Source organism: Centruroides sculpturatus, unplaced genomic scaffold (genome assembly GCF_000671375.1).
Source record: "Centruroides sculpturatus isolate CEXI.00-Female unplaced genomic scaffold, Cexi_2.0 scaffold1905, whole genome shotgun sequence".
In the NCBI taxonomy this organism is placed as follows: Eukaryota; Metazoa; Arthropoda; class Arachnida; order Scorpiones; family Buthidae; genus Centruroides; species Centruroides sculpturatus.
The window spans coordinates 69,101-97,055 of NW_019386074.1; the positions used below are offsets into that span (position 1 = coordinate 69,101).

The following is a 27,955-nucleotide window of genomic DNA, read 5'->3' on the forward strand; positions in this document are numbered from 1 at the left end:
CTGGTCTTATATGGCAATCATGAAACCTTTTGTCTTTTCTATGACGCATTATGAGTCAGTCAGAAATTTGACGCCGTTCTGTCAACATGATCCTGACTGAAATCGTTAGGATATCTATCATGAAGCTCGTTCTTAGTCCAAGACGGTGTGATGATTTCTATCTCTTGTGTAGTATGTTAGATCCAGGTCAACGTTGCGTAAGTTTAATGGTGTACTGTTTTTATCGGCAAGAGTTGTTGCTTTGTGTAATTTTGATGCTAGTTTTTGTACATAAACTCTTGCAGTGTCTGTATTTGTTTGTAGTGTAAGTTCTGTGAAACCTCGTCCTCATTCTTTAGAGTTTAGAGGAAGGGTCAGTGGAGAATGGAATTACATAGATAAAAGTCGAGACCAAATTTGGAAAACTTAGGGGCAGAAGACCCTATTAACTATATAGAAACTTCTGGTTTGCCCCGGAAGTCGCATTATTTCATATTGTTCGTGTTTTTCTTTTGAAGTTGTTCTAATTCTATATGTATCCAATTTATAACTCCAAATGATTATGTTAGTACTAGGATAACATAGGTGTGATTGCTTTAAACGTATGTTTGCATTCAGCTGTATTGCTAATATCAAGTTTAATCTATTGTATTCTTTTGTTAGCCTTTGTTTTATTTCTGTGTGTTTTGTGACTTTGGTTTGTTGGAATGCAAAGTTTTTGTAGACTTCGCCTTCATCCAGAGAGTCAATGATATCACCATTTCTAAATACTAAATCATCTTTTTCCAGGATTTATCTTTTCTATGTGAAGGATTTGTCTAGATCAAACTTCATTTGAATATTAGCGGAATAAGTATGTGTAACTTCGAATAGATGATTTAGCTGTGATTGTTTGGATGCGTAGCTTTCTATGTCGTCTATGTACTGTACATAAGATAAGATAACATATAGTGTTGTTTCGATATAAATATGGATAGTGAGTTTTACGCCAGACATAACCAAAAGTGGATTTAATGAGTCCTGGAAAATTCCTTGTCTTTTATGTATTTGGTTTGTTTTGATGTATGTGTCGTAAAGACAGATGTATTGTTCATCTCAGTCTTTGCGACCAGTGTTGCATTGTGTTTGTGTTTTCTAAAAATGTAATGAGTGTTGTATTTTGTATAGATATAGTGTTTGCAATAACCACGAAACGATATGCTGTCGAATGCTTTTCTGTAATCTATGTATGCTAAATGAAGGAAGCTTTTGTGTTAATAGTATGCTTGCCATAGAATGAATCTATACGTAACTACTGTAATCTTTGCATATCATGTGGCTCTACGGCAGTCTTTTTGTCGTGCTATGTTGTTCTATGTCATGGTATATTTTGTTTGTAATGCATAAAATGAGTATTTTGTAGTGTGTGAATATGCGTGATTGTGGGTCTATATTGTGAAAGGTCCCTGGTGTTGATTTTGAGTTTCATGGATATGATGCCCTGTGTAAAAATTTTTGGTATGTCTTGTGGATTGGACCAAAGAGAAGACAGACCAATAGTCTTTGAGTTTTTTTTTCTGTTGGTGTGTCTTATTACTGTTATTGTGTGGAGGGGGTTTGATATTTAGTTGTCTGTAAAAAGCCTCATTATTTGTGGATAATTTATTTTTGTTCCTTTCTTCGCATACAGGCTTTGTAACGTTTGTCTTTGAGACTTAGCTGCAAGTTTTTTTTGAGTGTGTTTATGTATTCCTGTACGTGCTTATTTCATTGTTCGTGCTGTGTAAGTGTTTTGATTTTCGTAATTTCTTTCATTAAGTTTGATTTTATGTTGTTTTAGTGTAGTATGTCAATTTGCCTAATAGTTGTCTAATATTATTTATGTGTTTCTAGTATTATTATTATTACCTACGTGAAAATTGATTTACTAAAGAAATTATAATTATTATGGAAAACATTAAATTTATAATGTAAAATAATAAGAATATACTATTATTGGATTGAAAATTTGTTCCGGTCTACAGCAAAATTATTTATGATTTTAATAATAATATTTTTTGTACTTTATAACTTTTCAATTATAAAAATTTCATTCCTTAAAAGCTAGAAATCACTTTCAATATAAGTTTATTTTATAATTACAATGATACATTATACTGTAACATGCTTTACAGTATAATGTATCATTGTAATTATAAGTTTATTTAAAAGCTAGAAATCACTTTCAATATAAGTTTATTTTATAATTACAATGATACATTATACTGTAAAGCATGTTACATGCATGAAAGATTCGATTTTTGATAGAAAAATCAATATTTTATATATATACAGTAGAGCGTCGATTTTCCGAATCAATTGGGGACTAGGGTTGTTCGTATAACTGATATTTCGGATAACCGATTTATGTACGAAAAAATAGTTTAACGTATCCGATGTTGAAATTTTTCTCCGTTGCGTGTCGCTTCGCGTTGAATTTTCGTCGATGTTAAGCCTAACGAAGACTATTGTATCGTAAAAAATTATTTTTTTATTTTGTACAAACAAAATAAATATATTGAAAAATATAAAAACAATAAAAAATTATACTTCAGACGTAAAATATTTGAGTAGCCCAAGACATAGACAAAGATTGAAGCGCCACAGCACTGGGGAATATTTAAATTTGCCGACTGGAATTCTTTCGGATGATTGACGTTTCGGATGATTGACTTTCGGAAAATCGACGCTCTACTGTATATATATAGAATATTATTTTAAAATAAAACCGTATAATTATTAACTTTTAGTTTCAATAATCATATTATTGATACTTTTACCTTAATAAAAAGTAACTTTGTGTACATAATGAATTAATGAATGTGATTCTGAGTTTAAAATTTAAAAATATTATCTGACTAATCTTACTTTCTATATCATAAAAGCAATTTATTTTCATTATAATATAATAAACTCTAAATAAATAATTTAAAAGGTTACGAAAGACAGAAAAATGTCCACATTCTTTGGTTAAATAATAAATAATAGGTAAATATGTAAAAATATTTTAAAGCGTTTTATTTTATTCTAAATTAATATATCACTTCAGAAATCATTTTAATTATAATTTTTTAATGTATCCGTATACTAAATTTAATAAAATTAAATTTTGTTTACAGTATTTGAAATATTGAAACATTGGTAGATTAGTTACACTCAAGTTAATTAAAATACTTCTATAATGATATAAAAAATGATTTATAGATATCTTTTACTGTACATTATACATCCTCACATACAATTAAAGTATATTTGGGCATCTTTCTGATTATTACAGTGGACGATGAATAAATCTACAAAAATGATTTTCATAGAATTTGATAACATTTTTAAATAAAACACTGTTAAAATTTTAGTTTTTACGAAAAAATATTTGTGTGTGTGTTTTTGGAACAATAAAGAAACAATAAAAAAGGTGAATAGTTTAGAATAATATTTTAAATCCTGATATTTTGTGTAAAACCTATCAGCATTTTAATATAAAACTAAATTATGTTAAAAATTTACGTAAATTTATAATGCAACATTCCTAAGTAAATTAATTTTATATATTAAATTAAGGTAGATGTATGATTAGATGACAAAGTCCAGTGAGCTAATTTCTTAATGAAGTTGTTAGCAATTCAGTAGTATAGTCGAGAAAAACGCTAAGAATCAATTTTCAGGATGAAATGAAATCATAAATTATTATCTATTTTAAATTTTAAATTTAATTTTAAAATACAAACTTATTTATTATCGCTATTGCATAATATAAGTCAAGAAATTGAATTGTATAGTCCATAATTAAAAATTTTATCATGGCTATTTCATTTATGATTAAATAATTAAAGAGTAGGAAGCAATTTTCTGAAAGAAACATCTTGCCATAGGCTACTTTAATGAAATTGATAAACAACAATTTTTTTCCGTGATTAAAGTTAGCAAACTCTTCACTCTAGTATGTTTCGTTAATTACTTTATTTACAGTTTTTTAAATCCATTCAAATCTATCTCGTTTTATGTTGTTGCTTGAGTGTGTACTGAGTCGAATTCCATTGATTATGTTTGAGTATACGCTTTACCTTATATTGCAATACTCGTTGTACAAACAAGAACTGATTAATCTAAATTAAATTAAGTAAATACGAATACAAGTTACATCAAAGTTATCCACATTCAAAATTTATTTCAAAAATTCATACTTAATGATTTGTAATTAAAGGATAAAATAAATGTTTTTCTAATGTTTGAATATTCTCGTTTAAAAATATGAAGAATGTTAATTTTATTATAAAAATAAGAGAAACTAAAGAATATATTATTGATATATAATGAATAAATTAATAAATGGAATATCTTGTAATTCTTTTATTATAAAATTACATTTCTTTCAACTTCAGATTTTAATATGAATTTGTAGTTCTTATGAATGAATGTATAGGCTATACTATATATCTATCAATATATTAATGAGATTAGTGAAATATTCATTAATTAAGGAAGAATAAATTTTAAAGATTAGAATAATTCGTGATAATATAATAATAAATATAAGTATATTAGATTTTAAGTATATTTTATAAGTAATGTTTAATAAATAAGGCCGATATTAAATTTTAAAAGTATATAGTTGCATATCGTTTACTTTTGCTTTCAGTAACGATTATAAATGACATTTAAAAGTAAAAATATATAAAATAAAAGTAAGTTTTTTATTATTTTATGTTAATATAATTTCGACGAATAGTTTAATGAAGTATTTTCTAATAGAAAATGAAGTAAAATCTTAATTCTATTAATTAACAAACTGCGAAATATGGCAAAGGAAAATATTACTTTTGACGTGTTTTATAGATAAAATATTTAAATTATCTTTTATCCATTAGTTTGTAAATATAGGCATTTTTATTTCAAATTATAATTCATTAATGCGTTTATTTCTTAATGCAGATCCATAAGTTATATTGTTTTTGTGTTAATCAAATTTGTGACAACTTATTTAAAGAAAAAATAACAGATCTATTACTCAAATTTACATTTTAATTTGGGTAAAAATTTGCATAGGAAACGATAATAATGGAATGGAGTGAACAGGTTTAATAAAACGCTTTATATTGTATTCCTCAAAAAATAAAAGATATAATTAAATATATAGACAGAAAGATGAATTTTGTTGATTTAGATCATAAGCGATTTTAATATAATGATAATCAATAGTAGCTGAAAATCGAAAATTGTATTATCAATAATAAAATAAGCATTACAATAATATAAATATTAGCATAAATAGATTAATGTAGAACTAAAATTAGTTAGTGAAAGATATTGAAATTCTAATAAGAGTTTTCCTCTTACATTATAAATTTTCTTGTTTCAATTTTTCTAAAATTTTTAAATTTTATTTTATTTCATATAAAGTGATGAATATTTTAATTATTCAATCATGTTTTCTAAACAGAGACAACTAATGAGTTGTCTGTCCAATAAAGAATATATCAATAACCAAAGTATCATTAAGATTCTTCTTAATTAATGATATTTTGGTTTCAATATTATAAAGAATACAGAAAAAGAGATCTTGTAGCAATGAAGAAATATACAATATAAAGATATTCTAAACAATCAACATCTTCGGTCAATCGAATATAATTCGAAAGCACGAAAATGAAATGAAGACAAGTTGTATCCTTCCACTAAATACGACATATCATAAAATTAAATTAAGCAATGCTATTAATTAATTTGTATAATTGTATTTTAAAAATAAAAATAATAATCAGTACATATTAATTCATTAAAACATTAAACATTTAAAGAAAATATATTTATTATAACTTTAATTGACAACGTCTTATCTCGAAACTTAATCTTAATAATTGAAAGTACTCTAAATTATAAATTAATTCATTCTAATGTAATTCTAATTTGAACTTAATGCAATTATAATTGAAAATTGTTAAATTTTACAATATCTGAAGCATTTTCAATCATTGAAGGTGACCGAGAAAAGGCTTTTAATTGACCTACTCAAACAACAAAATTATAATTATAAATTTTAATAATTAAATTATTTTTAAATTTTCTTATATTACTAGACTCTTAATATTTTCATTTTAATGAAATTTAATATAATCAAAGTGATTTTATTCACTACACCCGAAATTTTTATATATATTTTTACTTTCCCCGTTATGGTGTATACATAACAGTCGGGAAAATATTGGAATTGTGTCAAATTTGACCCTTTGGGTTCTTTGCAAATCTCTACATTTTTAGACCTCCTGAACCCCAAAAGGTAAAAAAAAAACGAGTAAAATTCCTTGTATATGTACGAGTATGTATGATACGAGTGGCGTGTATTTCTCTTAATATCTCAGGATAGGATAATGATAAAAAAAAAAGAAATTTGGCATGGTAGGTTGAGTTTAAGGGGCATTGTTACTATTTAATTTTGATGTTTAAAGGTCGAGAGGGTGGCGAGATAGAGGGTGATCACATATCATATCTCCAGTCGAGTCTGACTTAATGCAGATCTTATTCGTTATTAGCATTTACAAGTTTTCATAAAACTCATTTGCGCTCAAAATAAGCCTTTTATCATTTTATAATAATTAATAATATAAAATTACGGTAACAAAATTTCAAACTGCCGGGAAAGTTACGCAACTCTTTGCTAGATTTTTTTTAAAGTATACATCAGAAAGACCAAATTTAAATTTTATGGTCTTTTATTCTCTTATAAGAAATTTAGTTTGTCGATTTATACGACATAAATGATTTGTTTCTGATTTGTATTATAAAAACTAATGATAATTCCAGACTCTCCAATGAAATTAGTTTGAAAATCCTTTTATAATGTCAATGATGTAATGTATAAAATCAGTATAGCTGTTTAACATAATTTCCAGAATATTTTAAACCCTGACAAAATTATATGAGACATTTGAGATTTCATCAGCCCTCTTGAACACTTTATAAAACTGCAACAAATGGCACTACGAGTTATTTGTTCAAATAAACGTTGGTATTTTAAAGATATTGGAAAAAGAAATACCATTGTGTTACAGTTAAATTGGTAAATTTTTTAATATGCTATGAGAATCGTTTTTATGTGATCATTTATTAATTCCAAAAAAGCTCCTAATGTAATGTTGCTCTGAAATCGGATATGTGGAAAATTCGATAGTCAATCAAAATTCATTTTACATTTTGTATATTATGTTACAAATATAAATCATTGTATCACTACTTCTGATTAGTATCATAAGAAAGATTATACTATAAAACAATATTCTGTAAATTAGAATGAATTTAAGTCAATTTACACATTATTGATAAACCATTTTAATGAATATAGTAATATAATTACTTAAATTAATTGAAATTTCAAAATACGATACATATTTATATAATTTTTAAAATAAAAGTATGCTAAAATTATTTTTAAAAATTACTAAAAAATTTCTTTATATTAAATTTTAATTAAGGAAAACAAACAAGTTTTATCTTTTTATTCCAGTATTTAAAAATCATATTTTGACTACGCTATCCTGTAATCAAATATTATGCTTCTAGACAATTTTTAATTATAGATATAATTATTTCACTTAACAATTCTCGCTTCCAGTTTTCTTGATAATTAAAAGGATAGAAAAATATTTTTCTAGCTGAAAATAAATAGATGATAACAGCTTGCAGTCGGAAGTATGTTCCTAAATATCTCATAAAACTTGAAAAAAATCGTTTCTAAATTCAGATAAAAATGAAAATTATGGTTTTCATCTAATACATGAAATATTAAAATTGTTTTGTTATTTATAATGAATAAAATTGTTATCGATCATTTCAAATGAACGATGATTTGTATTGGTTAAACACAATTCAATTTAAGATAAAATGTTTAATTATAAATAATTAATTTACTATTTTTATTATATTTTATTAAAAAGACATAAAAAATTATCAATTATTGTATTTTTTATTTAGTAATCTTACATACAATATTTATTAATTGCTTGAACTTTTCTTAAAGTTGAATGATTAATTTATTCTTGTTCCAATCTTATCTGAAAGGTTTGAAAAATAGAAGTTTTTAAGTTTTTTAAATATATAATAGAGAATAAAATATAAAAGAATTTATATACTAAATAAGAAAACTAAATAATCTTTTTGAAAGTATTTTAGAATTTTTATCTTTTAATAAATATTAACATCGAATATATTACCAACTATAAACAAAGACTACTCTCTATTCTTTCTATAATAATAATAATTTAAAATTCTTCTTCGTTTAAAACTAAACTTAAACAACAAAAACAATTTAATAATATTAGCAAATATATCCTCAATCAATATTCTCCATCAGACTGTGTAACAAAAAACTTTTAAATAAATTTTAGATGCAGAGTAAGTGATCAATTAAGCATTATTTTACAAAATTTTACAAAGTATGGGACAAAATATATTAAAATTCAATGTAACGAAGTGTTAAATATTAATTAATTGATAATTATTAAAAGATTTAAAATTTCTTCCTTGAAGCGACGTGTGACTCGTAAATCAATAAAAATCGATTAAGTAAATTGTTTCTGAACATGTAGAACATCGTGTTACTATCTCTTACTTAACACCTGAAAGTATCGAGATTTTAAATCGTAATGCAGACATTATAAATTAAATTTATAATTAAATGAAAGGTTTTCTTTTTTTAAATTTAGAATTGTAAATTTAATTAAAGTAATTTAGATATTTTAATTAACTTCAACTAAATTGTCCTAATTTGTAAGAGATATTTAAAAGAATAGATGCTACAAGAAAAAGTTTGTATTTAACTTCCACTCTGCTATAGATTATTCTTTTGAATAATATTACTAAATTTTACTTACACATTTAATTTGCTCAAAGATAATTTGTGGGAGACTGATTGTATTGATTTTGTGAGATCGTATTGGATTTGTTAGGCTCAACATAAATCTTACATCTAAAATCACTGCAATGAGAAAGATTGTTATTCAAATATGTTCATTTTGTAGTTATTATATATGACTAATTCCTAAATTCTGTCGTAAAATACAATTCTAATTCATTGTACTGCTTCCAGATTCTGCGTCATAAGCGGCCATCTAATCTTTCTATATGGTGGTGCTGCCCTGAATTTTTAGTTAACAATTATAAAAAAATTTTTATTTAATAATCCTTGGTATCATTGTGTGCATCAACAATTATTGAATGAAAATTTATGTTTGGAATATCTAAAATGAATAATTACACGTAGTTTCTATAGGAGGTTCTTTGCGATATGTAAAGGATATCTAGATAGAAAGTTTTGTAGTTTCTCTTATCGCTTAAAATAATTTGCCCACCATCATTTAGGAAATCCTTTGATTAAGAGGACAATACACTAAATACACTAAACAAACTATTTAGTAACAATTCATACATAAAACATTTAAAAAAAGTAGATAAGTTACTTTATATCATTTATTTTTATTATTATGAATAATCCGCATTAAAATATTTGTTTAATTTCATCGATTCTATATACTCTGGGATTTTTTTTAATTATAATAATAATATAAAAAATATGTAGGGGTTCAGAAATAACATTTCCAAATTTACATCCTGCGGGTTTAATAGCAAATAACAAATTTGTAAGTTTCAAATTTTACTTTAAAAATATATATTATACGAAATAACCATTTGATCCTGTTTTCTAGACAGCAAAATACTTTTTTCTTTTTCCACCTTCTGCATTGCAGTTCACTCTGACGATTCGAATTTATTTTTAAATGCAAAATATATGATTTCCATGTTTATCTTTGGATTTTTCTGTATATATAAGTAATAACTATATCTATAAAGTATTTTTAAAACTTTTCATTAAATTAATTAGCTTTTCAAATACAATTTTGTTAGTTATCAGAATTAAGTTTATGAAAATAATAAATTTTAATCATTTTCATTTTTAAATGTAAAATATTATTAAATTGAGAGTAATGATAACATAAAAAATCGGATTGTTTTTAAGAAGAAAAATTTATGAATATTTAAAATGAATNTAATTTTAAAATACAAACTTATTTATTATCGCTATTGCATAATATAAGTCAAGAAATTGAATTGTATAGTCCATAATTAAAAATTTTATCATGGCTATTTCATTTATGATTAAATAATTAAAGAGTAGGAAGCAATTTTCTGAAAGAAACATCTTGCCATAGGCTACTTTAATGAAATTGATAAACAACAATTTTTTTCCGTGATTAAAGTTAGCAAACTCTTCACTCTAGTATGTTTCGTTAATTACTTTATTTACAGTTTTTTAAATCCATTCAAATCTATCTCGTTTTATGTTGTTGCTTGAGTGTGTACTGAGTCGAATTCCATTGATTATGTTTGAGTATACGCTTTACCTTATATTGCAATACTCGTTGTACAAACAAGAACTGATTAATCTAAATTAAATTAAGTAAATACGAATACAAGTTACATCAAAGTTATCCACATTCAAAATTTATTTCAAAAATTCATACTTAATGATTTGTAATTAAAGGATAAAATAAATGTTTTTCTAATGTTTGAATATTCTCGTTTAAAAATATGAAGAATGTTAATTTTATTATAAAAATAAGAGAAACTAAAGAATATATTATTGATATATAATGAATAAATTAATAAATGGAATATCTTGTAATTCTTTTATTATAAAATTACATTTCTTTCAACTTCAGATTTTAATATGAATTTGTAGTTCTTATGAATGAATGTATAGGCTATACTATATATCTATCAATATATTAATGAGATTAGTGAAATATTCATTAATTAAGGAAGAATAAATTTTAAAGATTAGAATAATTCGTGATAATATAATAATAAATATAAGTATATTAGATTTTAAGTATATTTTATAAGTAATGTTTAATAAATAAGGCCGATATTAAATTTTAAAAGTATATAGTTGCATATCGTTTACTTTTGCTTTCAGTAACGATTATAAATGACATTTAAAAGTAAAAATATATAAAATAAAAGTAAGTTTTTTATTATTTTATGTTAATATAATTTCGACGAATAGTTTAATGAAGTATTTTCTAATAGAAAATGAAGTAAAATCTTAATTCTATTAATTAACAAACTGCGAAATATGGCAAAGGAAAATATTACTTTTGACGTGTTTTATAGATAAAATATTTAAATTATCTTTTATCCATTAGTTTGTAAATATAGGCATTTTTATTTCAAATTATAATTCATTAATGCGTTTATTTCTTAATGCAGATCCATAAGTTATATTGTTTTTGTGTTAATCAAATTTGTGACAACTTATTTAAAGAAAAAATAACAGATCTATTACTCAAATTTACATTTTAATTTGGGTAAAAATTTGCATAGGAAACGATAATAATGGAATGGAGTGAACAGGTTTAATAAAACGCTTTATATTGTATTCCTCAAAAAATAAAAGATATAATTAAATATATAGACAGAAAGATGAATTTTGTTGATTTAGATCATAAGCGATTTTAATATAATGATAATCAATATTAGCTGAAAATCGAAAATTGTATTATCAATAATAAAATAAGCATTACAATAATATAAATATTAGCATAAATAGATTAATGTAGAACTAAAATTAATTAGTGAAAGATATTGAAATTCTAATAAGAGTTTTCCTCTTACATTATAAATTTTCTTGTTTCAATTTTTCTAAAATTTTTAAATTTTATTTTATTTTATATAAAGTGATGAATATTTTAATTATTCAATCATGTTTTCTAAACAGAGAGACAACTAATGAGTTGTCTGTCCAATAAAGAATATATCAACAACCAGAATATCATTAAGATTCTTCTTAATTAATGATATTTTGGTTTCGATATTATAAAGAATACAGAAAAAGAGATCTTGTAGCAATGAAGAAATATACAATATATATTAAAGATATTCTAAACAATCAACATCTTCGGTCAATCGAATATAATTCGAAAGCACGAAAATGAAATGAAGACAAGTTGTATCCTTCCACTAAATACGACATATCATAAAATTAAATTAAGCAATGCTATTAATTAATTTGTATAATTGTATTTTAAAAATAAAAATAATAATCAGTACATATTAATTCATTAAAACATTAAACATTTAAAGAAAATATATTTATTATAACTTTAATTGACAACGTCTTATCTCGAAACTTAATCTTAATAATTGAAAGTACTCTAAATTATAAATTAATTCATTCTAATGTAATTCTAATTTGAACTTAATGCAATTATAATTGAAAATTGTTAAATTTTACAATATCTGAAGCATTTTCAATCATTGAAGGTGACCGAGAAAAGGCTTTTAATTGGCCTACTCAAACAACAAAATTATAATTATAAATTTTAATAATGAAATTATTTTTAAATTTTCTTATATTACTAGACTCTTAGTATTTTCATTTTAATGAAATTTAATATAATCAAAGTGATTTTATTCACTACACCCGAAATTTTTATAGGCCCTATATATTTTTACTTTCCCCGTTGTGGTGTATAAATAACAGTCGGGAAAATATTGGAATTGTGTCAAATTTGACCCTTTGGGTTCTTTGCAAATCTCTACATTTTCAGACCTCCTGAACCCCAAAAGGTAAAAAAAAAACGAGTAAAATTCTTTGTATATGTACAGTACGAGTATGTATGCTACGAGTGGTGTGTTTTGGCGTGTATTTCTCTTAATATCTCAGGATAGAATAATGATTAAAAAAAAACGAAATTTGGCATGGTAGCTTGAGTTTATGGGGCATTGATACTATTAAATTTTGATGTTTAAAGGTCGAGAGGGTGGCGAGATATAGAGGGTGATCACATATCATATCTCCAGTCGAGTCTGACTTAATGCAGATCTTATTCGTTATTATCATTTACAAGTTTTCATAAAATTCATTTGCGCTCAAAATAAGCCTTTTATCATTTTATAATAATTAATAATATAAAATTACGGTAACAAAATCTCAAACTGCCGGGAAAGTTACGCAACTCTTTGCTAGATTTTTTTTAAAGTATACATCAGAAAGACCAAATTTAAATTTTATGGTCTTTTATTCTCTTATAAGAAATTTAGTTTGTCGATTTATACGACATAAATGATTTGTTTCTGATTTGTATTATAAAAACTAATGATAATTCCAGACTCTCCAATGAAATTAGTTTGAAAATCCTTTTATAATGTCAATGATGTAATGTATAAAATCAGTATAGCTGTTTAACATAATTTCCAGAATATTTTAAACCCTGACAAAATTATATGAGACATTTGAGATTTCATCAGCCCTCTTGAACACTTTATAAAACTGCAACAAATGGCACTACGAGTTATTTGTTCAAATAAACGTTGGTATTTTAAAGATATTGGAAAAAGAAATACCATTGTGTTACAGTTAAATTGGTAAATTTTTTAATATGCTATGAGGATCGTTTATATGTGATCATTTATTAATTCCAAAAAAGCTCCTNTCTAATGTAATTCTAATTTGAACTTAATGCAATTATAATTGAAAATTGTTAAATTTTACAATATCTGAAGCATTTTCAATCATTGAAGGTGACCGAGAAAAGGCTTTTAATTGGCCTACTCAAACAACAAAATTATAATTATAAATTTTAATAATGAAATTATTTTTAAATTTTCTTATATTACTAGACTCTTAGTATTTTCATTTTAATGAAATTTAATATAATCAAAGTGATTTTATTCACTACACCCGAAATTTTTATAGGCCCTATATATTTTTACTTTCCCCGTTGTGGTGTATAAATAACAGTCGGGAAAATATTGGAATTGTGTCAAATTTGACCCTTTGGGTTCTTTGCAAATCTCTACATTTTCAGACCTCCTGAACCCCAAAAGGTAAAAAAAAAACGAGTAAAATTCTTTGTATATGTACAGTACGAGTATGTATGCTACGAGTGGTGTGTTTTGGCGTGTATTTCTCTTAATATCTCAGGATAGAATAATGATTAAAAAAAAACGAAATTTGGCATGGTAGCTTGAGTTTATGGGGCATTGATACTATTAAATTTTGATGTTTAAAGGTCGAGAGGGTGGCGAGATATAGAGGGTGATCACATATCATATCTCCAGTCGAGTCTGACTTAATGCAGATCTTATTCGTTANCCCGTTATGGTGTATACATAACAGTCGGGAAAATATTGGAATTGTGTCAAATTTGACCCTTTGGGTTCTTTGCAAATCTCTACATTTTTAGACCTCCTGAACCCCAAAAGGTAAAAAAAAAACGAGTAAAATTCCTTGTATATGTACGAGTATGTATGATACGAGTGGCGTGTATTTCTCTTAATATCTCAGGATAGGATAATGATAAAAAAAAAAGAAATTTGGCATGGTAGGTTGAGTTTAAGGGGCATTGTTACTATTTAATTTTGATGTTTAAAGGTCGAGAGGGTGGCGAGATAGAGGGTGATCACATATCATATCTCCAGTCGAGTCTGACTTAATGCAGATCTTATTCGTTATTAGCATTTACAAGTTTTCATAAAACTCATTTGCGCTCAAAATAAGCCTTTTATCATTTTATAATAATTAATAATATAAAATTACGGTAACAAAATCTCAAACTGCCGGGAAAGTTACGCAACTCTTTGCTAGATTTTTTTTAAAGTATACATCAGAAAGACCAAATTTAAATTTTATGGTCTTTTATTCTCTTATAAGAAATTTAGTTTGTCGATTTATACGACATAAATGATTTGTTTCTGATTTGTATTATAAAAACTAATGATAATTCCAGACTCTCCAATGAAATTAGTTTGAAAATCCTTTTATAATGTCAATGATGTAATGTATAAAATCAGTATAGCTGTTTAACATAATTTCCAGAATATTTTAAACCCTGACAAAATTATATGAGACATTTGAGATTTCATCAGCCCTCTTGAACACTTTATAAAACTGCAACAAATGGCACTACGAGTTATTTGTTCAAATAAACGTTGGTATTTTAAAGATATTGGAAAAAGAAATACCATTGTGTTACAGTTAAATTGGTAAATTTTTTAATATGCTATGAGGATCGTTTATATGTGATCATTTATTAATTCCAAAAAAGCTCCTAATGTAATATTGCTCTGAAATCGGATATGTGGAAAATTCGATAGTCAATCAAAATTCATTTTACATTTTGTATATTATGTTACAAATATAAATCATTGTATCACTACTTCTGATTAGTATCATAAGAAAGATTATACTATAAAACAATATTCTGTAAATTAGAATGAATTTAAGTCAATTTACACATTATTGATAAACCATTTTAATGAATATAGTAATATAATTACTTAAATTAATTGAAATTTCAAAATACGATACATATTTATATAATTTTTAAAATAAAAGTATGCTAAAATTATTTTTAAAAATTACTAAAAAATTTCTTTATATTAAATTTTAATTAAGGAAAACAAACAAGTTTTATCTTTTTATTCCAGTATTTAAAAATCATATTTTGACTACGCTATCCTGTAATCAAATATTATGCTTCTAGACAATTTTTAATTATAGATATAATTATTTCACTTAACAATTCTCGCTTCCAGTTTTCTTGATAATTAAAAGGATAGAAAAATATTTTTCTAGCTGAAAATAAATAGATGATAACAGCTTGCAGTCGGAAGTATGTTCCTAAATATCTCATAAAACTTGAAAAAAATCGTTTCTAAATTCAGATAAAAATGAAAATTATGGTTTTCATCTAATACATGAAATATTAAAATTGTTTTGTTATTTATAATGAATAAAATTGTTATCGATCATTTCAAATGAACGATGATTTGTATTGGTTAAACACAATTCAATTTAAGATAAAATGTTTAATTATAAATAATTAATTTACTATTTTTATTATATTTTATTAAAAAGACATAAAAAATTATCAATTATTGTATTTTTTATTTAGTAATCTTACATACAATATTTATTAATTGCTTGAACTTTTCTTAAAGTTGAATGATTAATTTATTCTTGTTCCAATCTTATCTGAAAGGTTTGAAAAATAGAAGTTTTTAAGTTTTTTAAATATATAATAGAGAATAAAATATAAAAGAATTTATATACTAAATAAGAAAACTAAATAATCTTTTTGAAAGTATTTTAGAATTTTTATCTTTTAATAAATATTAACATCGAATATATTACCAACTATAAACAAAGACTACTCTCTATTCTTTCTATAATAATAATAATTTAAAATTCTTCTTCGTTTAAAACTAAACTTAAACAACAAAAACAATTTAATAATATTAGCAAATATATCCTCAATCAATATTCTCCATCAGACTGTGTAACAAAAAACTTTTAAATAAATTTTAGATGCAGAGTAAGTGATCAATTAAGCATTATTTTACAAAATTTTACAAAGTATGGGACAAAATATATTAAAATTCAATGTAACGAAGTGTTAAATATTAATTAATTGATAATTATTAAAAGATTTAAAATTTCTTCCTTGAAGCGACGTGTGACTCGTAAATCAATAAAAATCGATTAAGTAAATTGTTTCTGAACATGTAGAACATCGTGTTACTATCTCTTACTTAACACCTGAAAGTATCGAGATTTTAAATCGTAATGCAGACATTATAAATTAAATTTATAATTAAATGAAAGGTTTTCTTTTTTTAAATTTAGAATTGTAAATTTAATTAAAGTAATTTAGATATTTTAATTAACTTCAACTAAATTGTCCTAATTTGTAAGAGATATTTAAAAGAATAGATGCTACAAGAAAAAGTTTGTATTTAACTTCCACTCTGCTATAGATTATTCTTTTGAATAATATTACTAAATTTTACTTACACATTTAATTTGCTCAAAGATAATTTGTGGGAGACTGATTGTATTGATTTTGTGAGATCGTATTGGATTTGTTAGGCTCAACATAAATCTTACATCTAAAATCACTGCAATGAGAAAGATTGTTATTCAAATATGTTCATTTTGTAGTTATTATATATGACTAATTCCTAAATTCTGTCGTAAAATACAATTCTAATTCATTGTACTGCTTCCAGATTCTGCGTCATAAGCGGCCATCTAATCTTTCTATATGGTGGTGCTGCCCTGAATTTTTAGTTAACAATTATAAAAAAATTTTTATTTAATAATCCTTGGTATCATTGTGTGCATCAACAATTATTGAATGAAAATTTATGTTTGGAATATCTAAAATGAATAATTACACGTAGTTTCTATAGGAGGTTCTTTGCGATATGTAAAGGATATCTAGATAGAAAGTTTTGTAGTTTCTCTTATCGCTTAAAATAATTTGCCCACCATCATTTAGGAAATCCTTTGATTAAGAGGACAATACACTAAATACACTAAACAAACTATTTAGTAACAATTCATACATAAAACATTTAAAAAAAGTAGATAAGTTACTTTATATCATTTATTTTTATTATTATGAATAATCCGCATTAAAATATTTGTTTAATTTCATCGATTCTATATACTCTGGGATTTTTTTTAATTATAATAATAATATAAAAAATATGTAGGGGTTCAGAAATAACATTTCCAAATTTACATCCTGCGGGTTTAATAGCAAATAACAAATTTGTAAGTTTCAAATTTTACTTTAAAAATATATATTATACGAAATAACCATTTGATCCTGTTTTCTAGACAGCAAAATACTTTTTTCTTTTTCCACCTTCTGCATTGCAGTTCACTCTGACGATTCGAATTTATTTTTAAATGCAAAATATATGATTTCCATGTTTATCTTTGGATTTTTCTGTATATATAAGTAATAACTATATCTATAAAGTATTTTTAAAACTTTTCATTAAATTAATTAGCTTTTCAAATACAATTTTGTTAGTTATCAGAATTAAGTTTATGAAAATAATAAATTTTAATCATTTTCATTTTTAAATGTAAAATATTATTAAATTGAGAGTAATGATAACATAAAAAATCGGATTGTTTTTAAGAAGAAAAATTTATGAATATTTAAAATGAATATAGTTGGTAAAAAACATTATTTATTTTATGAGAATTTGAAGATGGCCGATTTTGCAGTCGAAACATAAAAAATATATCATTGTAAAGTAGGCATCAAAAGGTTGTGTTTATTTATGTAATGATTTCTAAAAGAATACAATAAAAATATATTTTTAAATATAACAGATTTTAAGTTTTTCAATTTTAATCATTTATTCTTTATGAATTTCTTTATTATTTCTAAATACCACTCGATTTTCGGTAACTGTATTTCATAATAAATTATGAATTATATTTTTTAATTGCTATAATAAAAAACAATATCGTGTTTACCGGATAACTCTTAATTATATTAAAGAAATATTTCTTGCTTGTTAGTTCATTGTAGCTTTTCTAGTAACATTTTTTTCAATCATTTTTTATTTTTACTTTTTACGATAAAACTATTGTTATAAAAATATGAAAGATTTGTGAAACGACTTTTATTGTAGTTACTCATTTAAACGAAGAGTTCTAGTTTTATTTTATTTTTTATAGAAAGATTAAAAGTCTTCTTTCGAATAGGTCTATTCATAAGATAGCAATAACAGATGATGGTACTTGTAGTTTGTATTCTGAAAGATTTATTCTTCTTTCACTGAAAATTTTCTTGCAAAAAGAAAATATTCCATTAAAGTGCAGTTTTACTCGATGTCAGACATTGTAGCTAAATTGAAATAAAGACGTATAAAGGTCCTTATTTCATTTTAGCTCATCATATATTAAGAATTTAATATGTGAAAGCTGATATTGCAAATTTGCATTTATACGAAATAAATTGCTAGAAAAAAGTTTATTCGGATGCGTGAACCCATTATGAAATCGAATCGCAATTGTAGATTGAAAATTTTGAAATATTTGATTTAAATTGCACTGTAATAAGAAAAGTCAACTTTTTCATTCTGAAAAAATAATTCTGAAACTTATTTCTATATCTATAAAATATTAAAATGTATAGAAATTAAATTTTCGATCGTAACTTTATTTTGAAAATCGAAATTTTACTATGACTCGATAGTACTGTATATACATTTGTTAAATGTATCATACAAAAATTGACTGTAAATACGAAATTTATATTCAGTTCAGATTTTTGAGATAAATTCCGCATTCAGAACAGAACTTTATAAAGCTTCCTTTATGTAGGTAGTAAGTGTTTTCAAAGATAAGATTTCGATTCGAAGATTACACACACAGGTTCAATTATTACTACCAGAAAAAAGAAGAAAGTTTTAAGTTAAAAATTTTGACTTTTATATAAATAAAATTAAGAACTTTTCGATTAAATGTTACAGAATAAGTTTACGATATAAACCATTACGCGATAAACAATCTAATATTAATATGATCAGATCACATAGTCTAATTAAATCTCCACTTCTGTAGATATACGATTAAACTTAATAAAATGAAGGAAGGAGAGATCTTCATAATGAAGAAAGTATATTGAAAATCCTATTTGTCTTTAATGCTAAACTGATAGTTAAATGAACTGTTTAACTGTTCTAGTCCGTCACGAATCTCCGATTATTCAGGCAGATGGTAATGTTTAAACAAAGTTTGTAATTGGTCGAGATAAAGTATAATAAAATTAGATGTTTTACGTATAAAAATAAATTGATAAGAGAGAAATAAAAATATTTTGAATTTAATTAAACGAGTAAATATTGTAATCATATTTTAAACAGAGTACTGTACTGTACCTAAAATATTAATTTAACTACACCCTCCTGTTGAATCGTACTGGGTAGCGCATCATCTGGTTAACTCCAGAGTCGAGTAAATCAATAAAATGTATAAATCAAAGGAATAATTACCGTTTTTTCGAAATAAATGATGCATTTTTAAATCGGTTAAAAAATATATAAAAAATATATTTAATTAATTGTAACTGTCTTAACAAAGAATCGATACTTATTATAATAAAATTAACTGCTATGATATCCGTTGATATGATAAATGAACTAAAATTATCATGTCTCTCATTAACTAGTTATGAACGAATTTACGCTGTAATATTTTCTTTGGTATTTTTATTTTGTGTTTAAACATGTTTAATGCGTTGGTCGATACACTGCAGGCGTTTCATTTGTGATTTACTCGTACTTTGGTTATAGCGTTGAACATGCAAATGATATTTATTATTACGATATGCTTTATAAATGATAAAAGAGTTAGTTCAAAGTTAAGAAGGGGGACAAAAATAAATTATTATATTTCGACGTACAGATTAACGCGAGTCTCTCGCTTAAATAATTACTTTTAAAATCGATTTAATATGCAATTAATATTTTTAAATAATTTTCGAACATATTTTAACATAAAATAACTTATTTATTTCTTTAATAATTTCTCTGTAGAGCCGCCACACTTTGAATATTAATTATGATTATTTATAATTTAAATTATTTAGTTTTAATGCGAAGTTTTAATTGAATTTTAACTATTAAATAAAATATTCAAACAGAAAATTTAGAACTAATCTATATTTAGTCATAAAAATTTCCATTTCTCTATTTAATGAAAAGATTTTGAAACCTTTTTAACATATTTGAAATAATCAATTTTTATAAACTTATTTAATGATTAAATATACTTAATTACTATGTAAATAAATTTAAGAAAAATAATAAAAATAATTTTAAGTTTATAAAACGTTAATTTAAATTGGTTAAATTTATTTGATCTTTTAAAATATTTTAAACACATATACCTGTATTGTTCAATAATAAACTAATTTATAAATATCTAAGCCATGTTTCAGTTTAAGAATTTCTAGCAAGTGTGAATCTGTCATACTCGTGATTCTAGATATTGCAAAATATTCTTTTTCACATCTATTCTGTCATATTTCCTCCCTTAATAGAAAAGTATATATGATGTCCTTGTATCTATCATTTTCATTTTTGGTATTTTCAAAACAGCTTCCGTCGGTATTTCTCAGCTATTTTTACCCCATTTTTGTTCACTTTTCTCCTTTTGATTATAATTATTCTGACAAGTAACAAGTTTTATTGGATAATATTTCTTATAGAAATCTTTATTCTTATGAATAAGACATGACCTTCGGCTTTTTATATTCTCATTTATTTTTCTTTTCTTTATTTATTACTTTCGAATAAAAATGAATAATTTGAGCAGTTTTTAAACCTCAAAATATTCATTTTTATTCTAACATTGTTAAAATGCCATATATCCATACATTTTATAGCCAAAAAGTGAGCTATATTAATTAAATTATTTAGTAAAAAAATAAGGATGTTTTTAACTTAATTAAATAACGATTTTTAAAGTAGAAATTTAATTTAATATCGGAAAGTATTATTAAAAACAAATAAATTTAATTTTAAACTATAATTCGACTTTTATATAGTTAGTAAATTTCTGTTATAAAGACCATCGTAAACAATTGAAGTCCCGATTTTCAATATTAATTGATCCCAGAATTTTAATTGAAGTATAGGAAAAAAATTTATAATTTTAGCAATTTTAATTAAAATTTTATCGTAATTAGTTAATGTTATTAAAAGTAAATTAAAATTGTAATGAATGTAAAAAAAACTTTACAATTTTAATTAAAATAATAATAGATAAATATCATATCTGATTTGAGTAAAACAAAATTAACTTATTGACATGCATATGTAAAAAACGTAATTTTTAGCCAATACTATGGATAAATATGAATAATCCTTTTATTATTTATTTATTTATTTTAAATAAAGAATTTTCTTTAACTCTTCTAGAAGTATAATAATTTTCACCTATCCGATCACTCAACAATTTTAAAATGTTCAATTCATTACAGAATTAAACAAAGATAAATTTCTTCATTTTCTTAAGATAGACTCATTAATTATGGTAAAATTTAAAACTTCAACTACACGATCTAAAAGAAGAAAATTACGAAAATTTCTTTTTCTATGTAATAAAAAGTTTATTCTGAAAACAATTTAGACTTGGCTGGAAGTTTTTTGAACTACAAATTTTTTAATCTAGGTTTTACAAATTTTTCATTTTCATATAATATATATATAAACCTGAAAATCTAGTTCAAAAGTATTTAAAGTAGGGATTAAATTAAATCCCAGAGTCTTCAGATGGAAAAATTGTTTTATAACTTTTGCTATAAAAAATAATAATAATAATTGTTGCCAATGTTTGCACTGGTTTTAAGAATGATACTAATCTCCATTGTTTACCAGATTATAATTAAATATTTTATTCTATGCAGTTTTATTATTCTTCTTTTATTTTTATTTCGCTGTTCTAACGATTATTCAATACGTTCCGTCAATTTAATGTTTGTTTACTTTTCAACTGACTTTAATACGTTACTACAAGGATTGCAATGCTAAAATCTGTAGAACACTCGAAATTCTTAGTGGTTCATTTACATTTTTACTAATTTTATAGTATGTCTTTTGTATTATAAAAACGCATAAATTAAGTATACTTTCATTATAATTATAATTTTCATCCTGAAAAGCAGTTTAAATATGATCAGAAAGTAACAGTTGAGGCACGTCATCCCAAACTGTGTCTTAACCACACTTTCAATAATCCCAAAACTTGTCTTTTCCATCTTATAAACTTCAGTACCTTCCCAATTATTCGTTGAAATTATAATTCCATTAGCTAATATCTCACATTATCACTATTCTATGTGTTGTTTATAAACCAATGTTAGCATTGTCAATTTTCGTGTGCATTGCCTTGAATTTTTGAATAAAAAGAATGCAATCTATTCTAATTTTAAGGCATATAAAATGTAATTAATTTTTATTTATAGTTGTTAAAAAAAATTAAAGCAGTATATGGAGGTGTACTGTACTTTGACTTATTGATATTTCAGATTAAATATATTGAGCTTTTTATATTCTGTTGAGTTCATTTCTTTCCATACAAACATTATTACCAATATTGGAATCTAATACATTAGCGGCATCTATCGGGAACATTTTTAATTTATGATAGATTCGAGCTCTAGAAAAGCAATTTTATTTTAATAAATTGACAATTATAGTTGATGATAATATAGGAATTCATTATCAATTATAATCAGCATATATTTTATGAAAAATATTACGAAATAAATACTTGTCATAGTAGTAATACTCAGCTATTTGATGAAATATTCGCGTTGAGGAACCTCAAATTTCTCTGTTTTTAACTTCTCTTACGACATCCTTTCAAGAATGTAAGCAATGTATTTTAAATAATATATTATATATTTAAAAATTAGAAAAAAAATTGTCAATAGTAATTTATTTATAAATCATTATATATATAAAACATTAATTTATAAAGTTAATGTGTTAATACATATTNATTATTAACTGAATTCTAATTTTTTTTTTACATTTAAAAAACTTTTGTTCAAATATCTACACTATGAAATTTCATAACAATTTATCAATAGCATCAAACAATCAACTTATTATTTAAACAATATAAACACAACTTAAGAACAGTTGATAATTCAAAAATGAGTCCTTTTTAATCTTAAATGTTTTTATAATTTTATTTCATCTTTAAAAGAAGAAACTGGTATTTGTTGATCAATCTTTTTAATACAATTGAAAAACTATTTTCAAATGTAATATAAACAATTTTTATTTAAAAATGTGATATCTTTATTTCTTTAATTGAAAAATTGAATCTCCAGAATATAATAAGTTCTAAAACTAATTTCAGGTTAAATATTCTTGAACTTATATTGACTTATTTTTAAGTTTAACAATTTTATTGTTTAAACTCTACTTTAAAAAGTAGAAATTAAATAGTAAGATCGTTAATAAAAATCAATGCAAAATATAAAAATGATAGCATTAAAGAATTAATGTTAAGTTGACTTTCTCTTAATAAATACCCTCTAGCCCAATTCTACTCAATTTTATAATATATCAAATATTCAATGTCAAAAATTAAATGCAAAAATTGGTTTACCATAAACAAAAAATGTAAACAATTATAAATTCTAGTAAATTCTTTAATAGCTAACATTTTTACCTCATTCAAAAGGTTTTAGTCAAGCTAGATTACTTTGTATATCAAAGATTCTCACAGAATGTCTATGAATGAAACATAGTATACAAATGTAAAAATACAGAATGTTGTAATGATCTTAGACGTTTATAATCTCACTTAGTGATTAAATTAACTCTACTGTTAAATTAAAAAAGATTTAGGTATACGCATTTGAACGGAGGGAAAAAGATGTTTAAATATAAACATTTTAAAATACAATATGTTTGAAACTTCCTTAACGATAAGGAAATACTTTAACGTGTTTATTTCTGTACATGAATTATTCATGAGCGATCGTAGAGAAAAGAAAATGAGAGTGCTGAAAAGATGTCTGTTGCAAATCTCTTTTTATGACATAGAAACCTAAATTTAATCATATAGCCAAGATAATAAAAGCTCTAAGATACAGTATGGAGTATTAACTCAATTTGGATATTTTATGGGATAAGCATGTTTCAAGAATTATCTAATTTGAGAAGTAACCCATAATTTATTTGTAATATTTTACCTATATTTTATGAAATGTAATAACAAACGTGTCTACGTTTTTATTTATCTAAAATTTATAAAGTTAAATATTGTCTTTTTATTTCAGATAAAATATCGATTTATTTATTTATTATGTAATTGATAGTCTAACTTATATTTTATTTTTCCATAGGAAACATATTATGGGTGAATGTACTGCAGCATCGAATCTTCATATCAATAAAACATTTAATTCTTCTCTTGATTCGACAGATGTTAAATTACACCAACTTAAAGTAATTGGCTATGCAATTATTGGTTCGGTGATTATAGCTTTAGGAATACTTGGTAATGTTATTAATTTAATTGTGCTAACACGACCCAATTTAAAAGGGGTAACGTTTGTTTATCTTACATGGTTAGCCACTTCCGATCTTATATCTCTGTTAGTGGGAATTCCTTCTTTGCTAAGACTTCATGGCATTCAACCGAGGAGTTACGCAGCAGCCATTTATTACGCTCATCTCGATATAGCCATTGTTAACGGTTTCATGGCAACCAGTGTCTTCCTTGTAGTCGCCCTCACAGTCGATAGATATTTTTCTGTATGTCTTCCAACACGTTTTAAAGAGATACATACGACCAAAAACGCTAAACATTGCATTCTCGCTGCTTATGCCGTACCTTTCTTCTTATATTTACCTATCTGCTTTCAGAAAGAAACTGTAATTGCTGAAAAAAATTCGAATTATACCGAATACATTGCTTGTGAACATCACACGGTTACTAATCATCCGGCTTTTAAAGTATATCTTTATGTGAAAGAAATCATTGTTAGATTAGGACCTGTAGTCATTCTTGCTCTCCTTAATACCGCAATCATCATTACTTTCCGCAAGACTGTTAAAAAGAAGAAGATCCTTTTAAGGTCGTCGCTCATTGGAACTAATCAAGTGAGAGAAGGTAATAAGAAATTCCGTGAAGAAAAACGTCTAGTAGCTTTGTTAGGTGGTGTCAGTATTCTTTTCTTCATTTGCATGACACCGGCAGCTGTTTTGACACTATTGAATAGTGACGAGAAAGAGAGAAATTTTGCTTTTCAGACTTTTCGCGCTGTGGCTAACGTTTTGGAACTGGCTAATTACGCCATGAATTTTTATGTTTATTGTCTCTGCAGTTCCGAAATAAGAAGAACATTCCTCAGGCTCTTTATATATAGAAAAGTACCGAAAAATACACACAATTTTAGTAACAAACTCTCATTTGAAAGCAGCACTAAAGTATAATATATTTAATGGTACAATCAATAATAAATATTAAAATATTATTATTTTATTAATAATAATCAAATGAAACATTTTTATTAAAAATAATATTTTTAAAAAGATTTTAAATTTAATAAAATAATTATCAGATATATGATAAGATGAAATAGAAAATTAAATATTAATTTAATCGAACAACTAAATACTCTGATTAATGGAACCAATATTTGTTATTTTCTAGACAATAGGTATGTTCGAAAAATAGAAAATTTTACATTCTACTAAATAGAATACGTATAGTACATCAAATAAGTAGTATACAGTATTATCAATATATTAGATCTAGTCTTTCGTATATCGACTTTAAATTAATGTTAAAAATTTGCTCAATAATGCCAGAGAAATATATTTATTGTACTGTACATTATTAAATATGAATTTAATAAAGTTAAATCATTTGTGTAATTAATAAAGAGATTTAATGCTTTTAAAAATCAACAACAATATAACAATAAACATTTTAGAATTAGAAGAAGGAATATTTCTAAATAAAAATACAGTAATAAAAAATTATTTATTTAACTAAAAAGTTTTGAATTATTCAATGTGAATTTTATACTAAAATGCATACGAATAAAATCTAATTATTATATATATATTTCTGAGATTTCGCGGTGTTGCACTTACCAGAGCCGTAGCTACGGTTATGGCTCTCAGCTGACTAAGCTGAAGTGGTTAAACTCCCACAGTTTAATAGGCAGTACCTACATGCAGTACACAAAATATATGCTTTCGCTTGCACTACGTAAACTTAAGCTATTGTTAGGTTTTTTTACACTTGAACAGTAGCTAACCGGCTTAGTGCTTGCCGGAAAAAAGAAAAATACCAGTCAAAATTTTTTCCAGTTTGCTTCTGTAGCCCCTCCAATGATTTATTCCTAGCTACGTCCGAATAATTGACCTGTACAAACCTCAATGCCATAGTTCCCTTGTTGAAAAGTTAGAATCGCATAGGTTTCGGTGGAGTGACGATGCTCAATTATAATGAAAAACATACTTATTTAGCCATCTATTTTAAGAAGTCGACAACGATTTTTCTCTATAACAATCTTCCATACGAAAGAGTTTTGCGTTTGATCTCATCTGGATTTCAGAAGAGAACAAATATTCCAACACCGATAAAATCCTATGAAGAATTTTCTGTTGGTCAATAAAAGGGAAATTTTGGGATTGAAAAGTGTAAGGACACAGAGTCTTAGCTAACGTTGAGCGAAGGTTCCTTCCGTTTGCCCGGTACTCGACCTTAGTTTGCTTCGACCGAGTGACCCTTTTTTCGAATTTTAAAGTTCTTGACCTTCTTCGGAGCAATCCAGATACTAGTTTGCAGGTACTGTATCATGTTACCGGTTTAAAAAAAACGATGATGTTGCTATATGGCATAGAATCATCGAGATAACGTCGAAAGGGTTTCCACCAAAACGTTGAAAAGTTCTTGACGTTTACTAATTTATATAAAAATTATATTTAGTATTGCGTTTAACATCCTCAAATATTTTAAGTTAGTTCTTTGTTTTATGACTTACTTGTTTTCTTACTTGATGGCGAAGATAAACAGCTCTTAATTACTTCATTTAATACTGTATGAATAGAAAATTAATACCAATCATAAAAGCCAGTGTTGTTAAAATAAATCATATTTTAAACAGCGGTTGTAAACTAGAAAATTTGTTTTGTAAATATACATACATATACAGTAATTCTATAAACTCATGTTTATATATGTTACAGTCAAAACCCGTTTTTAGTTAGAACGCGTTTTAACTAGTTGAAACTAGTTTATACTGAATGTCTTTGTTAATACCTGTTTCGTCTAGTTGAAACTAGTTTATACTGAATGTCTTTGTTAAAACCCGTTTTGTCTAGTTAAAACTAGTTTTAACTCAAATTCATTTTTGACTAGCAGTAAATTCTAGTTTTAACTAGACAAAACCGATTTTGTCTAGTTAATTTACTGCTGTATATGTTTTGCTTTAGATAAAACTAGTTTTAACTTTTAACATTAGTTAAAACTAATTTTAGCTACATAAATATGTTTGGGGGAAATAAAGTTATGTATAGTGATTCGGCGGAAGATGCCTAACATTTTGCTTATGAA

The 27,955-nt window shown here is 24.7% G+C and overlaps 1 protein-coding gene and 1 long non-coding RNA gene across 2 annotated transcripts in view; both read left to right on the plus strand.

Annotated features, from left to right (window-relative positions):
* Window positions 1-26,209, plus strand: part of LOC111613435 (probable G-protein coupled receptor B0563.6) — a 50,603-nt gene extending 24,394 nt beyond the window's left edge. The window contains exon 2 of the mRNA XM_023354793.1: window positions 24,729-26,209. Within this exon, the coding sequence (XP_023210561.1) occupies window positions 24,739-25,821 (1,083 nt within the window). The 5' untranslated portion in view covers window positions 24,729-24,738 and the 3' untranslated portion in view covers window positions 25,822-26,209. The remainder of the gene's footprint in view (window positions 1-24,728) is intronic.
* The window catches only part of LOC111613436, a 13,142-nt gene continuing 3,577 nt past the window's right edge, over window positions 18,391-27,955 (plus strand). The window contains exons 1-2 of the long non-coding RNA XR_002754766.1: window positions 18,391-19,726; window positions 20,118-20,119. This is a non-coding gene — a long non-coding RNA (uncharacterized LOC111613436). The remainder of the gene's footprint in view (window positions 19,727-20,117; window positions 20,120-27,955) is intronic.